Raw genomic sequence first — 17,301 nt, 5'->3', positions numbered from 1 at the left:
GAGGAAGCCTGCCCATCCTGGGCCCTGGGGTGGGAATGAGGGCAGAAGGCCCTAGAGAGGGCCTTGCAGGTCTATGAGGAAGAGCGGCTGCTGAGGCAGAGATGGGCCAGGCCCAGCCCTCCGCCTGTGACCTCACTCCTCCTCGATGTGCACCCACAGGAACTGACAGATATGCTACTGATCGGAAGCGCCCTCCACAGTCATCCCCTGTGTAGAAATACACACCCCGCAAGCCCCTGACTTCCCCTTCCCTATCCTTGCAGGGCCTCTGATAACGGTCTCTGCGGTGAAAGATGCCACCTTCAGACCTGGCCTCTCGCCGCTGCTGCATGCAGGGCAGCCCGGGAGTCCAAAGCCTGCCCCAACTCCCTGCTCCTTCAGAAGCAGGGAAAGGACATCTGTTGTCCCAGGACCAGGAGGAAAAGCAAGGAAGCAGCCTCAGAAGTGCCTTAGCAGAAAGGCCTGCGAGACCTGAGGCCTCTGGGGGAAGGAGGGAGGGAGAGCCACCAGCCCACATCCCTGGGTTCCTGCCCCATTCCCCCAGACACTTCCTCTTTATTGACTTCCTCTTACACAGCAGCTGAAGAGAAGCCTAGAGCCCACAGCGTGACCCCCACCCCTAGGGTCTTCCTCGTGGGCCTCCCTCTGCCCACCATGGCAAATCCATCTGACAAACCCTGACCCTAAGGGCCACCAACAGCTCCTTCCCCAGCTGGCAGCTGTTCCTCTAGTGGGACAGATGTCCCTGGATTTGTCTCCCAGAATGCCTGTGGGCAGGTGAGGCAGAGTCAGCAGTTCCCAAGCATGGAATGGGAGCTGGCCCAGGCACCTGACCTGGGGTCAATGATAATAAGAAGAACCAAGCCCCAGGCTGGGCGTGGTGGTGCACACCTCTGATCCCGAGTACTTGAGAGGTTGAGACAAGGCCAGCCTCGGCTATTTAGACCCTCAGGAGCTTAGTGAGACCCTGTTTCAAAATAAAAGAATAAAAAGGGCTGGGGATGTAGCTCAGAGGTAGAATGTCCCTCAGTTCAATTCCCAGTACAGACAGAAGGACAGACGGATGAACAGATGGACGGAGCCTCCTGTCACAGGAGCATTTAGTGCCCTGGCTACTCTTTCCTCAGCCTCTGCCGGGTTGGATTCCTCCAGGCTTGTGTGGGCACTGGGACAAGGAGCCCAACTCGGCTCCGAGGGAGGTAAGATCACTCCCATTTCAGAGATAGAGAGTGTGGCTTGCCCAGGCCACAGAGCAAGGGGGAGCTAAGAGCCAAGCCAAAGTCTGCCGGTTCACTGCCCTCCCTGCAAGGCCAGCCAGCCTGCCTCCCCTCAGATGTCACTGACACACCCTGGGGCTGTCATTAGGAGGTGCAACTGCCTGGGAAGACCTTCTGGAGGGGGCCGGTCCAGCGGGGTCCTGAGGATGAACAAGTCCTGAGCAGGCAGAGAGTGGGGCCGGACACAGCCCTGGAAGACCAGGGTGAGCGAGGGGCTGGAGGCCAGGGGTGTGGATCTTCCTCCTTTGAAGGTTTCATGCTCCAGGCAAATCTGTCCCTGTCTGAGCCTCAATTTTTTCCTCCGTAAAATGAAGGAAGGCTCACACTATACATTCCACCCTTAGAAGGTTGTTTATGGAAGCAAAATGGGCCACAGAGACAGAGACGCCGTAAGTCTCTCCCTGGATAGGCAGAGCGGATAGAGCACAGGCAGAGGGGACAGAGCACAGGCCGAGAGGACAGAGCACAGGCAGGGGGGACAGAGCACAGGCAGGGGGGACAGGGCACAGGCAGAGGGGACAGAGCACAGGCAGAGGGGACAGGGCACAGGCAGAGCGGACAGAGCACAGGCCGAGGAGACAGAGCAAAGGCAGGGGCCCCAGGGCTGGAGGGGGTGGCTGGACGATCTGGTCAGGGCCAGGGAAGTTCCTCCCAACACCTGAGGCTCCCCAAAGTCCACAGTCACATCCTGCCTGAGGTCTGGCCAGGGGAGCAGGAGGGATCAGGGAGAGATCAGGGTTTCATAAACAGGAAGAGAAGAGGGGGGGTGCTCAGTTCTCAAAATAGACCTGCAGGCGCTTCAAAGGGGTCTGGATCCGGAGATAGCGGGAGCAGAGGGGCCCGAGGTGCCCAGTGCACTCAAAAGAACGGAGGGTGGAGTCTCCCACGTGCCTGAGGACACTAGGTGGGCCCAGGCGCTCGAGACCCAGGGAGAGCTTACCCTGCACAGTTGTCCACACTATCCCTGCTAAAGCCCAAATCCCCCTTTCTGCCTGAAATGAATAAAACAAGCAAGCATTAGATGCCAACACTATATTGCAAACCTTCTTGGATACTTTTTTTTTCTTTGCAAAACTGGGGATTGAACTCAGGGTGTTCTACCTCCAAGCTACACCCCCAGCCCTGTTTTTTGTTTTTTTTTTTTTTAAATTCTTTATTTTGAAACAGGGTCTCACTAAGTTGCAGAGGGCCTAAGTAGCTGAGGCTAGTCTCGAACCTGTGATTCTCCTGCCTCAGCCTCCCAAATACTGGGATTATAAGTGTACACCACCATACCCAGCTTTTTTGGTTGCTTTACACACATCACATTCTCTCTTCCAGGTGCCCCTGGGGGGTGGGCTCACCTCTCTGCTTTATTGTTGTCATTACTGGGGACTGAACCTAGAAGCATTCTACCTCTGAGCTATACCCCCAGTTGTTTTTTATTTATTGGTTTGAAATAGGGTCTAGCTAGGTTGCAGAGGCTGGTCTCAAACCTGAGGCTCTCCTGTCTCAGTCTCCCAAGTACTGGGATTACAGGTGTGCACCACCGCGCCTGGTTTCTATTCTGCTTTTTTTTTTTTTTGGTGGTACTGGGGTTCCTGGAAGCCCTGCTACCTCTGGGCTACACTCCCATACCTATTTTTACATTTTTATTTGGAAACAGGGTCTCTTAAGCCAGTGCGCGCGGCTGGCTTCGAACCTGCGCGATCCTCCTGTCTCTGCCTCCCAAGCGCGGGGATTACAAGCGTGCGCCACCACGCCCGGCAGGCATCTATTCTGCTTTTATTAGAAAAGAATCTGAGCCTTGGGAAGAGCCAGTTACTCGCCCCAGGTCACAAGGCAAATGAGACACGGGGGTGGGGGCAGGATTTTGAACTCAAAATGTCTGATTCCAAGCCCCCTCCTCTGTCTTTCTCCACCTGGAAGGTTTACTTTTTTTCTCCTATTGCTCGGATCCTGCCAATCAAAGCCCAGCCAAATGCTAGCTCTAGGGTGCCCCAACCCTCCTTCTGCCACATGTAACAGCAACCATCTGTCTGGTCTGTGCTCAGCCTCGAGCTCCGATGCCATCAGCTGAGGCTGGGATGGGCCACCTCATCACATCTTGCCACCAAGACAAACGTGGGCACTCGGAAGGGGGGACGTGCTTCTGCTCAGAATGGGACCTGGCACAGAAGGGAGGTTTGATGTGCCCACAGCCACAGTTTTCCTCATCCTACCCCCTCCCACACAGCTGTTTCCATGCTCCCTCCATGGCTGGGAGCTCTCTGAAGTTGGAGGGATGTTGACTTCACTTTGGGGTCCCCCAGTCCTACCACAGGGTGTACTACATGGGAAGGATAAATGGCCCATGCCAGTTCATCCTCTGCACAGTGATGAGTCCAGCTTGCAGGTTGAGCGCCCTCTGCTGTATTAAGCCCAGAAGTGTGCACAGAGGATACTGGTGGTAGGGGCACCAGAGATGGATGGATGAGCTGCTGCCCTGAGCTGGGGGCACCTGGAGTCACAGAGAGTGCTCTAACCTCTGATTTCCCTGGCCTGGAAAAAATGCAGACTCTAAGTTCAAATGAAATTTGACTCCATGTATGCATGTGATATGGGGCTTCCATTTTCCCATCTGTAAGATGTAGACAGCAACACTCTCTCGCTCTGTGGATGTGGTGAGAGGAGCCAGCGCCGAGCTCCTGGTACGGTGCCCCCGGTATGGTGGCAGGCACAGGTAAGCTCTTTCTCTTCCTCAATTCGGCATTCAAGAATCTCACTACCGCACGACCTCGACCCGCCCAGGGACTTCTGTTACAGGGTTGGAGTCAGAGGCTGGGGAGCACAGGGAGGGTATCTGCCTGGCAAGCTCCTGCGCTCTTGAGGAGCTGAACTCACTAATGGCTCCCCAAGAGCTGCAAGCTCCTTTGTAGCCCACAGAACATCAGCCCCAGGATCTGAACGCCTGGTTCTGCCCCGGGAACTATGGCTCTGTTCATCTTATTGTGAGGGGATGAGGAGCCACTATTTTGCTGGAAAAGGGTCTCCAGACATGAGATAAACCGCAGGGTCAGCAGAGCTTACTGTCCTCTGATGGCTGTGGTCACTGTAATCAGCAGTAGTGGGGAGGCAGACTTCACTCATCCTGCTCCGCCCCACCCAGGCAAATACCTTATCTTAGGAAGCTGAGTCAAGGTAAACAGCAGGAGCGGCACAAACTCCCTCTCAAAGGTCAAGCTTAGGGCAGGACAGCTGCTCAGCCCTGCAAGGTGGGGCCCTGGCAGGAAGTGGAGCTGAGCCACATCCCAGGGCGCTGAAGCCACTGTGTCCCAGGCAGTAACCGCCTCACCTGTCCTTCCCATCACTCCAGTGGCATTATTTCCCAACTTAGGGACAAGAATGCTGAGACTCAAGAGGAGAGAAGGATCCCAGGTGATTGATGGGGTGAGGGTGGGGCTTGAACCCAGGTTTACCTAAGCTTGGCTCCTCTAGAGCCGGGGCTTCAGAGACCACAGAGTTGGGTGTGGTCCTTCCCACTCCAGAGCTGAGAACCCAGAGAAGACAAGGGACCCACCCAGTCGCCTAGCCTCTGGTGTTTTGGCAACACAAAATCATCAGCTGTAGGAAGTTGCCCTGGGGAAGCAGAGCCTGCAGAGTGAGGAAAGAGGCCTCTGCCAGTGTAGCGGGAGCCCTGGACCCCAGAGGAGCTGCCTGCCAGGCACTGGGCCTGCTTAGACTGCAGAGGCCATGGGCTTGCTCCAGCACCAACAGGCCCCGTCCCACGGAGGAGACCAGCATAGCACCTGTGCCCAAACTCCATGAGTAAATAAACCTAAGACACCCTGGCTCCGGTGACAGGTAGCCAGAGTTCCAGCCTGGATCCTGCTCCTAACCCTTCTCTGGACCACAGCCCCCTCGTCCATGAAATAGGAAGGTTGGGCCCAGGGTGAGAGGCCACGGGTCCTCACCCCTAGGAGGGGTGAGGGTAGGCCCTCCTCCTCCAAGACCACACCCACAGTACCACCCACCACCCCGGCCCAGGCCTGGTCCTCACCTTGGACAGCTGGAGCCCAGCATCTTCCCCTGAGGCCTGTCCATTCTGGAAAAGAAAAGGGAGATTGGCAGGCACTGTCAAAACTCCTCTGAGTAGACAAGGGTGCACACTGGGAGCCCCTGGAGGGGGAGGCCTGGAGTTCTGGGTGGGCCCCCTCCACCTCTACTTTCACAGTGAGGGTACAGGAACCAAGTCCTCTGTTAACAGACCCTCGCTCCTGCTCCTGTCTAGCAAACATAACTTCAGAGAAGACTCAGATATGACCTCCACCCAGCGAGAAGGGGCGTGCATGCCCCCCTGCTGCTGGCTCTGCCAAGACAGTCTGTATGTCCCTGTGCAAAGCCACCAAGTGCAAAGGGGCTCAGTTTCCTGATCTGTCACATGGGGCGAGTTCCTTGGCCTCCCAGAGTTGCTTCAAGGGTAGAAGGAGACAATCTGGGCAAGTGTCCAGCACAGAGATGGTGGCCCCTGGGACTCACCCACTCTGGGCCCACCCCACCCCTGCCAGGCACTGTGATGGCTGTCCCACCCTGCATGCCTTTGCTGCAGGGACTACTGACACCAAGGCCCATTTCCTAATAAATGGGGAGTCCTGGGAAGGCAGAGACAAGGGCCTGGTGCTAACAGCTGCTCTTCTGAGCCTCTGCCAGCCGGGCTTGGTGCCTCACACTTACGGCACTATTTAATCCTTGTAGTAGCCCTGGGAGGTAGGTTCTGGCCCCACTAGCACAAGAGGAAACTGGGCTCCCAAGGGGCCAGGGGGTTGCACAACTGAAAAGCAAGGATTCAACTGTGGTCCGAAACCAGGCACCCTTGTAATCCCAGTACTTGGGAGCCTAAGGCAGTATGATTGTTGGTTGAGGACAGCCCCAGAAAATACTCTCATCAACCTAGCAAGACCCTGCTTCAAAAATAAAAATAAAAATAAAAGCAAAAGCTGGACATGGTGGCGCACACTTGTAATCCCAGCATTCAGGAGGCTGAGACTAGAAGATTACAGTTCACGGACAGCCTCAGCTACTTAGTAAGGCCCTCTGCAACGTAGTGAGACCCTGTTTTATTTATTTTTTGTGTGTGGTAGTGGGGGTGGAACCCAGAGGCTTTTCTACCTCTGGGCTATACTCCCAGACCTATTTTATATCTTATTTGGAAGCAGGGTCTGACTAAGTTGCTTAGAGCTTCACTAAGTAACTGAGGCTGGCTTCGAACCTGTGCCATCCTCCTGTCTCAGCCTCCCAAGCGCGGGGATTACAAGCGTGTGCCACCACGTCCGACTCTGAGACCCTGTTTTAAAATAAAGAATAGCCGGGCATGGTGGCGCACGCTTGTAACCCCCGCGCTTGGGAGGCAGAGACAGGAGGATCGCGCAGGTTCGAAGCCAGCCACGCGCGCAGGCTTAGGAGACCCTGTTTCCAAATAAAAATATAAAATAGGTCTGGGAGTGTAGCCCAGAGGTAGAAGGGCTTCCAGGAACCCCAGTACCACCAAATAAATAAATAAATAAATAAAATAAAGAATAAAAAATAAGGCAGAGAGGTGTAGTTCAGAGGTTGAATGCCCCTGGGTTCCATCCCCAGACCCTAAAAAAATAAATAAATAAATAAATAAAATAAAATAAAATAGGACTGGGGGAGTATAGCTTAGAGATAGAATAATGCCCTTGGGTTCAATCTTCAGTCTCTCTCTCTCTCTCTCTCTCTCTCTCTCTCTCTCTCTCACACACACACACACACACACACACACACACACACACACACACACAGTGGTCCAAAGCTGGCATGGTGGTGCAGGTTTATAATCCTAGTATTAGGAAGGCTAAGATAGGAGGATTGCAGATTTGAGGTCAACCTCCGCAAGTCATGAGAATCTCATCAACCTAGTAAGACCCTATTTCAAAATAAAAATAAAAACAACAGAGCTGGGAGTGTAGAGGTAGTATGTCCTAGTTAAATTACTAGTACCATACCCCCAAAAAAGAAAGTGGTCTAAGCCAGGCTTGGCGATATGTGCCTTCAATGCCAGTGTTTGGGAGCTTAGACAGGAAGACTGCAGGTTTGAGAGCAGCCTCAGCAACTTAGCAAGACTCTCAGAAATCTAGAGAGAACCTGTTTCAAAACAAAAAATAAATTAAAACAGGGCTGGGGGATGTAGCTCAGAGGTTGAATACCCCTGGGTTCAATCCCCAGTGCCACAGACACACACAAAGTGTGGACCAAAAGCCATGAGGTTTCAAGGTCTGCAGCCCAGGTGGCCCAGCTCAAACCAGGGGACTGTGGGCAGGAGGAGGCAGGTGTGGAGCCCACCTCTGTGCAGTCCTGCTCTTTCCATGTGTCAGCCTTAAGTGGGAACCACACCTCCTGGGGTGCACCAAACCCAGCCCATCTGTTTCCTGTGTGATGTGAGGTCAGTAACCTACCCAATCTGGGCCTAAAGACACTGCCCTTACCCTTCCTGACAGAAAGCATGTGGGGCAGACAGGAGGCTCCCAGTGGCTAGGAAGATCCAGCCTGGGGCAGGCCAGGACTTTGGAGCCAGGAGCTGGGTCCGCAGGGCAGCTGTGGCCTTGCCTGGCGGCAGCAGGCACAACCATACACTGCCTGTTACATAACCTCCCTGCCCCACAGCAGCTCTCCTGCAGCTCCCAGGACATCCTTCCTGACCCTGAGCCCCTGTAATGCCCCTAATCCTACCCAGGGACTGAGTATCCTGCAGGCCCCTACACACACACACACACACACACACACACACACACTCATCTCTCAGCAGCCTGGGTAGAAGACAGAGGCCCTCCCTCACATATGGTGGGACAGGGCTACATTTGTAGATTGGATTCCAGTTCAATCATTCTAGATTCTTGACATGGAATTATCCCACAGATGATCTCAAAATCCTACACACCAGCCCCTGCCAGGCTTCCGCACTCCAAACCCTCATCCTCCCCAAAACCAAGTGTGACCAATGTACTCAACTCAATTGGTTACTCAATATTTACTTTTGTGTGTGTCTGTGTCTGTGTGTGTGTGTGTGTGTGTGTGTGTGTGTGTGTGTGTGGTACTGGGGGTGGAACCCAGGGGCTTTTCTACCTCTAGGCTACACTCCTAGACCAATTTTATATTTTATTTGGAAACAGGGTCTCACTAAGTTGCTGAGAGCCTCACTAAGTAGCTGAGGCTGGCTTCGAACCTGTGCAATCCTCCTGTCTCAGCCTCCCAAGTGCTGGGATTATAAGCGTGCACCACCACGCCTGGCTTGGTTACTCAATATTTATTGAGAACCTTCTACGGCCCAGGCCCCAAATCCTTGTGTGGCTGATAAGTCCTCAGTGCCTGGAGAATGCAATTTCATGCTCAAGCCAGAAGTGGTGGTGCATGCCTATAATCCCAATACTTGGGAAGCTGACACAGGAGGATAATAGGTTCAAGGCCAGCCTCAGAAACTTAGTAAGACTCTCAGTAACTTTTGGTAAGACCCTGTTTCCAAAACAAACAAACAAACAAACAAACAAACAAACAAACAAACAAAAAATAGTTGGAGCCAAGTGTAGTAGCACATGCTTATAATCCCAGTACTTGGGAGGCTGAGACAGGAGGATCATAGGATCAAAGCCATCCTTGGCACTTTAGCAAGACTCTCAGCAACCTATTAAGACCCTGTTTCCAAATAAGACATAAAATTGGGCTGGGGGTGTAGCTTGGAGGTAGAAACCTCTGGGTTCAATCCCCAGTACAAAAAAAAAAAAAAAAAAGTTCAGCATGGTGGCACACACACACCTGTAATACCAGTACTTAGAAGGCTGAGCTAGGAGGATTGCAGGTTTGAAACCAGCCTCAGTGGCCGGGCGTGGTGGCGCACGCTTGTAATCCCCGCGCTTGGGAGGCAGAGACAGGAGGATCGCGCAGGTTCGAAGCCAGCCGCGCGCGCTGGCTTAGGAGACCCTGTTTCCAAATAAAAAATGCAAAAATAGGTCTGGGAGTGTAGCTGGAGGTAGAAGGGCTTCCAGGAACCCCAGTACCACCAAAAAAATAAATAAATAAAAATAAAAAGATGAAACCAGCCTCAGCAACTTAGCGAGATATTGTAAAAAAAAAACACAGGCAGGGGGTAGCTCAAACGTAGAATGCCTTAGGTTCAATCTCTAACACCATTAGTTGGACATGGTGGAACATGACTCAATCTCAGTAATTGGGAGGCTGAGACAGGCAAATGGCAGGTTTAAGGACAGCCTCAGCAAGTAGTGAGACTCTCATCAAACTAGCAAGACCATTTCAAAATAAAAATAAAAAATAATAGGTCTGGGAGTGTAGCTTGGAACTAGAATACCCCTTGGTTCAATCTCAGCACCACAAAAATTTAAAAAAAGCCTAGCACCACAAAAATAAGTGTGTGTGTGTGTGTGTGTGTGTGTGTGTGTAGTACTTGGGGTAGAACCCAGGGGCCTTATACCTGTGGGCTATACTCCCAGCTTGATTTTATATCTTATTTATATATATATTTTATATCTTATATTTGTATCTTATCAGGGTGAGGAGAATCTCAGGACTTCCTAAGGCTGTCCTGGAACCTGCAATCCTCCTGTCTCAGTCTCCCAAGTACTGGAATCACAGTCATGTGCCATGATGCCCAGCTTTAATTTTTTTTAATTTTTTGGCAGAACTGGGAATTGAACCCAGGGGCATTCTACCTCCGAGCTACGCCCCCAGCCCTATCTATCTATTTATCCATCCATCCATCCATCCTTTTTTCTTTCTGTACTGGGAATTGAACCCAGGGGCAGTCTACCTCCAAGCTATATCCTCAGCCCTATTTTTTATTCTTTAATTTGAAACAGGGTATCACTAAGTTGCAGAGGCCCTCACTAAGTAGCTGAGGCTGGCCAGGAACTTGCAATCCTCCTGTCTCAGCCTCCCAAGTATGCCACCATGATGGGCTCCCAACTTTTAATTTAAATTAAAAAAGAACTGCCGGGCGTGGTGGCATACGCTTGTAATCCCCGGCTTGGGAGGCTGAGACAGGAGGATCGCGCAGGTTCGAAGCCAGCCGCGCGTGCTGGCTTAGGAGACCCTGTTTCCAAATTTAAAAAAATATAAAAATAGGTCTGGGAGTGTAGCTGGAGGTAGAAGGGCTTCCAAGAACCCCAGTACCACAAAAAAAAAAAAAAAAAAAAATTTAAAATTTAAAAAAGAGCTAGGGGTATAGCTCAGAAGTGGAATGCCGAGTTCAATCTCTAGTGTCACAAAAATAAATAAAATTAAAGTTCATGCTTCTTAGTAGAAATTCAAAGTCATCATCTCCTAATTGCCTAGCACAGTGATTAAGAATTTGAGCTCTAAGTCAGGCCTGGTGGCCCACACCTGTAATCCCAGCGCTTGGGAGGCTGAGACAGGAGAATCATGGGTTCAAGGCCAGCCTCAGCTACTTAGTGAGGTCCTCTGTAACTTAGTGAGACCCTGTTTTAAAATACAGAATAGCCTGGTGTGGTGGTGCATGCTTGTAATCCCAGCATTTGGGAAGCTGAGACAGGAGAATCCGGGTTCATAGACAGCCTCAGCTATTCAGTGAGGCCCTTTGCAACTCGGTGAGACCCTGTTTCAAAATAAAGAATAAAAAATAGGGCTGGTGGTGTAGCTCAGAGGTAGAATGCCCCTGGGTTCAATTTTCAGTACTGCAAAAAAAAAAAAAAAAAAAAGTGGGTCCTGAGCTGGGCATGGTGGCTCACCCTTGTAATCCCAGCTCTTGGGAGGCTGAGATAGGAGGACCCCAGCTTCAAGAACAGCTTCAGCAAGTAGGGAGACTCTTATCAACCTAGAAGACCTTGTTTCCAAATAAGAAATTAAATCGGGCTGGGCATGTAGCTTGAAGGTAGAATGCCTTGGGGTTCAATCCCCCCCCCCCCACACACACACACACACAAATGTGGATGGGTTCTGGGCCATAGATATGGATCAGTGGTAGAAAATTACCTAGCATATGTAAATTCCTAGGTCTGATCCTGAGCACTAGGGGAAAAAAGGGGGATTTTGGAACATGACCTTGTAAGTCCAAATTCTGGTTCTACCATCCATGTGACCCTGAGAAGGTCATTTTAATTTCTTAGGACTTCAGTTTCCTTATCTGTGAAATGAGAATAAAAGTAATGTACTTTGGGTGTAGTGGCACCACGACCTATAAACAGTACTTGGGAAGCTGAAGTAGGAGGAACACAGGTTTGAGGACAGGCTCAGCAACATAGTGAGACCCTGTTTCAAAATCAAAAAATAAAGCCGGGCATGGTGGTGCACACTTGTAATCCCAGTACTTGGAAGGCTGAGATAGGAGAATTGAAGGTTCTGAGCCAGCCTCAGCTACTTACTGAGGTTTCCAACAATTTAGTAAGACCCTGTTTCCAAACAAAATATAAAATAGGTCTGGGAATGTAGCCTAGAGGTAAAAAGCCCAAGGGTTCCATCCCCAGTCTCTCACACACACACACACACACACACACACACACACACACACACACACAAACCAGACATGGTGGCTCCTTAGTAAGGCTTATCCCAAGTGAAACCCTGTTTCAAAATAAAGAATAAAAATAGGCTGGGAATGTATTCTCAGAAGTAGAATGTCCCTGGGTTCCATCCCCATCGCCAGAACTAACTAAATAAACAATAAACAAACAAGCAAACAAAGCTGGGCTTGGTGGCATATGCTTGTAATCTCAGTACTTGGGAGGCTGAGACAGGAGCATTGTGGTTCACAGACAGCCTCAGCCACTTAGTGAGGCCCTCCACAAATTAATGAGACCTTGTTTCAAAATAAAGAATAAAAACTAGGGCTGGGGGTATAGCTCAGGGGTAGAAAGCTCCTAGTAGAATTCCCAGTACTGCAAAAAATAAATAAATAAAAATTTACTGAGCTGGGCGTGGTGGTGCAAGCTTGTAATCCCAGCGATTCGCAGACAGTCTCAACTACTTAATGAGGCCCTCTGTAACTCAGTGAGACCCAGTTTCAAAATAAAGAATAAAAAATAGGGCAGGGGGTGTAGCTCTGAGGTCGAATGCCCTTGGGTTCCATCCCCAGACCCACACACACACAAAAATTTTACTTGTAGCTTGGCGTGGTAGCACACACTTTTAATCTCTGCACTTGGGAGGCTGAGACAGGAGGATCGCATAGGTTTGAAGCCAGCCTCAGATACTTAGTGAGGCTCTCAGGAACTTAGTGAGACCTTGTTTACAAATAAAATATAAAATAGGTCTGGGAGTATAGCCCGGAGGTAGAAAGCCCCTGGGTTCCACCCCCAGTACCACCAAAAAAAAAAAAAAAAAAAAAATTTACGTGTGTGTGTGTGTGTGTGTGTGTGTGTGTGTGTGTGTATGATACTAGGGACTGAATCTAGGGGTTTTCTACCTCCAAGCTACACTCCCAGCCCTAGTTTATTGTGGTACTGGTGGTAGAAACCAGAGGCTTTTCTACCTCTGGGCTATACTCCCAGACCTATTTTATACTTTATTTGGAAACAGGGTCTCACTAAGTTGCTAAGAGCCTCACTAAGTAGCTGAGGCTGGCTTTGAACCTGTGTGATTCTCCTGTTTCAGCCTCCCAAACGCTGGGATTATAAGCATGTGCCACCATGCCTGGCTTTCTTCTTTACTTAAAAGTGTCTCACTAAGTTGCAGCAGGCCTTACTAAGTAGCTGAGGCTGTCCCTGAACCTGCGATCCTCCTGTCTCAGCCTCTCAAGTACTGGGATTACAATTGTGCACCACCATGCCCAGCTCAATAAATAAAAATTTTACAAAGATAAAAATAGAAATAGAACTGGGGGTATAGCTCATAGGTAGAACATACCTGGGTTTAATCCCCAATACCACAGTAAAAACAAAAAGTGATGTACTTCATTGGGTGGGTGTTAAAATCAAATGAAAAAATGCCTATAAATATATATACCTGGCATGTAATTGGTCTATAAACATCAGCTATTATTATTGTTGTACTCTATATTTGAGCTGCACTGAATAAACTGAGACCCCGACAGCCCCTGGTATATTTCATACCCCCAAGCATTTGCAGGGTGGCTGACTACCAAGAAAACTCTCCGGGCTGTCAGCGCGCCAAGCACAGGGCAGGCTAACTCAGGAGGGCCGTGGCTCGTCCGCCTGTTCCTCGGCACCCAGCCAGAGTCCAGCAGGTAGATTGTCAAGTGAAAGGTCAACCCAGCCACGAGCTCAGAGGCCAGAACAGGCTCTGGTACTCCTGTTTTTCTTTCTTTTCTTTCTTTTTTCCCCCCTTTTGGTAGTGAGGACCAATCCCAGGGGCACTTACCTCTTAGCAACACCTCCAGCCCTACTGTAACTTTTATTTTGGAACAGGGTCTCACTAAATTGCTGAAGGCCTAAGTAGCTGAGGATGGTCTCGAACCTGTGATCCTCCTGTCTCAGCCTCCCAGCACCACCAAGGCCGGCTCCCATTTTTCAGCTGAGGCTCAGAATTATGGGACTTATCTGAGGTCCCTCAGCTCGCAGGTGGCAGCCTTGGAACCATAACCCAAAGTCCTGTGTCAGCCAGCCTAGCTGTCTACAAGGGAGAGGACATGAGGGAGGGGGCGGTTTCTTAAGCACAGCCCGAGGTGATGCAGGGGACCCCCGAGGCCTGTTTAGCTGAGTCTCTGGAATCCCTGCCTCTAAGAGCTGATGTACGAGGTCTCTCGAGGAGGCGTGCAGGCCTGGAGAAAGAACACAACCGCACGGCCACGAAAGCTACTCTTGGCTCTGCCAGCCACATCCTCTGACCCTGGGCCTGTCACATAACGTTTCAGGTCCTCAGTTTCCCCCTCTGTACCATGAGAGCTGATCTGTCTTATTGACAGTTGCAATCTATTGCTTGGAATAGCACTTGTCACTTAAGTACTGAGTGGGCCTCTTCAAAGACGGAGATCCTTTCTCCTCCCTCCTCCCCAGAGAGTGGTACGCATGAGGACAGCCCCCCAGCACCCCCAGGCCACCGCACCCCTTTCCAGAGGTCAGAGATGGGTTTCATTAGGTGCCCTTCTTTCCCACCCAAACAGCTCTGGCTTGGAAGGACCCCAGGGCGGGGTCAGAGTGGCTGGGCAGCAGATGGAGACCAACAGCAGGTGCCTGCGGGCAGGAGGCAGCCCCAGGAGCTGCGTTCCGAGCCCAGCACCGGCAGCCCTGTGTGCGGCTGGAGGCTGGGGGCCAGGTGCCAGGGCACCACCGGCCCTCAGCAAAGGCTGGACAGGGGCCCTGCGGGCTGTGGAGAGTTTGCCAACATCCGGAGCTGCGCTTGGAAGACCTTCCACATGGGCCGGTTTGAACCCGCCCACCCCCATCCTTGAGCCTCCCCACTTGGCGGAAGACAACAGGAAATCTGGGTCCCCATTCTACTCTGCCACTGCGGCCCATGCCAGTTCCCCTCGGAGTTGAGCTGTCCCGACTGAAAATGGGCATAATCGTCCTTAACCTGAGAAGTCATGAGAATCAAAATAAAGTGACAGAGGAAAAGCAGGATGGTGGCAGGTAGTAAAGCTGTGTGTGGCAGGACCAGGCTCGGGGACAAGACTATCGCTTTCAGCAGGGCCAGGAAGGCACGGGCAGAATCCTCACCTGCACTTCCTGTGGGTTTACTTCACCTGGACCGCACCCCTGGGCCAGGCCCTGCCTCCCAGCAGCCCATTTTTGGTAGCATCATGGGGAGGGCAGGGCAGTCCAGATCCTAGGCCTCTGCCAAATGCCCCTGCCAGCCCCTTGCCTGCCTCCCTCCTGGCCAGGAGCTGCCAGCGACGGCGCCTGTATCTGCAGGTCAGGCTGCTGTATTGCTTACATGTCACCTGGGCTAAGAACAGCGAGGCTCTGTTCTCCAGTGAAAAGGGCCCAACCTGCACCCGGGCTGCCCTGTGGCTCCTGTTACCCAAACAATAACACCCAGTTGCCTGGCACCTCCACAGACCAGAGAGGGGGGCAGGCAGCAGTACCCAGGGCTCTGCACCCTCTCAGGCCCAGGCTAAAACTCAGCCCTTGACACTGGAGAAACAGAGGCCCAGACAGGCTGAGGACTGAGCACGGGTCACATAGCATTTCCGGGGTGAAGCTCCTGGAGAAATCATTCTCCCCACCCTGGCAAATTCTCCAGTCTTCTCCTCTTACAGAATTCAAGTACAAAACTGCTTTGCAGTTTATACCCAGGCCCCCTGGTGAAGCTAGTCCTTGCCTCAAAATTTCCCAAAGGGAAGCAGGAAGTGGTGTCCTGGAGCGGGAGTCCTGGGTCTACCCTCCCTGCTAGCAGCACCCGAGGGCGAGGGCCGCACCTGGGTGAAGTCCCTCCCTGCCACTCCCAGCTCAGCTCTACCTGCTCTCCAGAGGCCTAGGTCCCAGGGGCATACCTGGGCAAAGGAATCAGGTGGAGGACCCCCAGCCCTTGCACCCCAGTCCTAGTGTGTGTGTGTGTGGGGGGTAACAGGGGCCACAGAGGGCAGTGTTCCTCATCTCGGAGGGTGAGTCAGCGAGAGAACCTCCAAGCAGCCTTGTAGGGCCTGTAAAAACCCCATGGCAAGGATCCCAGAGCAATTTACTCCAAATTGTGCCTTCAGGTTGGTTACCTAATCCTGCCGCGCCCACCCTCCAGTAGCTAGTGGTGGCCATCCCTTTAAAGGGGCAGCACACTCTGGGTGCTGGGGTCCTCACCCTGATCTCCACCTGTGGTCCTGAGAGGCACAGCACAGGATGGCTTCCCCTAATGAGAGGACAGAGGAGGCGGCAAGGCAGGGGCCTAGGGGAGAAAGATCACCTTGGCTCCTTGGTCAACAGAAGTCTCCACCCCTCTCTGCGTACTCTCTTGGAGAGGGCTCCCCTAAAGGGGAAGTATTACTTGCCTCCTTCCTAGCATGAGATCAAGGGAAAGTTTTCAACCTGCTAGTTCAGGGCTTGACCTTGACCTGAGGGGCACAGGGCACACTCCCTAAGGGCCCAACTCTTCCTATAGGAGGAGGCACAGGGAAGGCAAAGGCAAGGTCTTCCCCTCCAGGAGTAATCTCCACCAGGTCTAGGGCTTTCCCCACTCTCTTCTCCATGGCCTGGGGTGGGGGACACTGATATCCTCTGGCTGTGGCCTCAGGGCAAAGGAAACCAGGAGTTCCAGTCCCAAAGGACGGTGTCATCCCACATTCCACCACTGCCAGGGGTCGAGAGAGAGGAGGGGACCCTTGGAACAGGGCACTGGGAGAAGTGGGAGTCCCATGATCCTTGTCTCCCGTGGAATCCAAGCCATCTGACCCAAGCCCTGCCCATCTGCACCAATGGAGGCAGCTCCGACAGCTCCCGAAAGATGCCGGGACCGGTCCTAGGGGTGCGGGATGAAGGGAGCAGATCTCAGCGCCTCGTGGGTCCCCTCTCCCGGCGAGGGCGAGAAGGTGCTCAGCGTCGGGAGGAACTGCCCCCTGCGCTCGCACACCGGGAGCACGCGGGGGTGGAGCCGGACAGGGGGCAGGAGACCGGAGGGCGCCGGAGCCCTCGCGGCCGGCCGGCTGCCGCGGCGCCGCGGGCCGCCCCGCCCCTGTGCGGATCCGGCCTCTCGGGCCGCGGGCGCCCGTCCCCGCCCCGCTCGCTCACCTCCGGGTCCAGCGGCACCAGCTCCATGAGCGGCCAGGGCTCCTTGAGCTGGGCGAGCGGCATCGCGCCGCCGCGGGCCGCCGCGCTCCTCCCGGCGCCGGGGTCCCTGGCTGCGCCCCGCGCCCCGCGCCCCGCGCTCCGCTGGGCCGCCGCCGCCGCGGCACTCGCACTTGGGCCGCTCCGTCACCCGGCGCCGCCGCGCCCATTGGCTACCTGCGCGGGGGGCGGGCCCGCCAAGCTCCGCCCCAGCCCCCGCGGCGCGGCATTCCCGGCGCGGACCCCCGCCCGCCGGCCCGCGCCCGCCGCTCGCTCCGCCCCGGGGCGCTGCGGCGCCTCCCTCCCTCCCTCCTCCGGTCCCCGCGCCCGCCCCGGCCCCGCGCTCGCGCCGCTGCTGGGAATCCCCT

At 53.2% G+C, this 17,301-nt stretch overlaps 1 protein-coding gene across 2 annotated transcripts in view; it reads right to left on the bottom strand.

The window, feature by feature from the left end:
- RPS6KA1 (ribosomal protein S6 kinase A1) overlaps nt 1–16,960 on the bottom strand; it is a gene marked incomplete at both ends in the record, with an annotated part of 44,061 nt that extends 27,101 nt beyond the window's left edge. For both annotated transcript variants that reach the window (XM_080691926.1, XM_080691928.1), the window contains 2 exons: nt 5,296–5,340; nt 16,898–16,960. In XM_080691926.1, the coding sequence (XP_080548052.1) occupies nt 5,296–5,340; nt 16,898–16,960 (108 nt within the window). The remainder of the gene's footprint in view (nt 1–5,295; nt 5,341–16,897) is intronic.
- Between the last annotated feature and the right edge of the window lie 341 nt (nt 16,961–17,301).

This window comes from Muscardinus avellanarius, assembly GCF_963383645.1.
Source record: "Muscardinus avellanarius genome assembly, chromosome: 3".
NCBI lineage: Eukaryota > Metazoa > Chordata > Mammalia > Rodentia > Gliridae > Muscardinus > Muscardinus avellanarius.
This window is presented reverse-complemented; position numbering and strand designations above follow the sequence as displayed.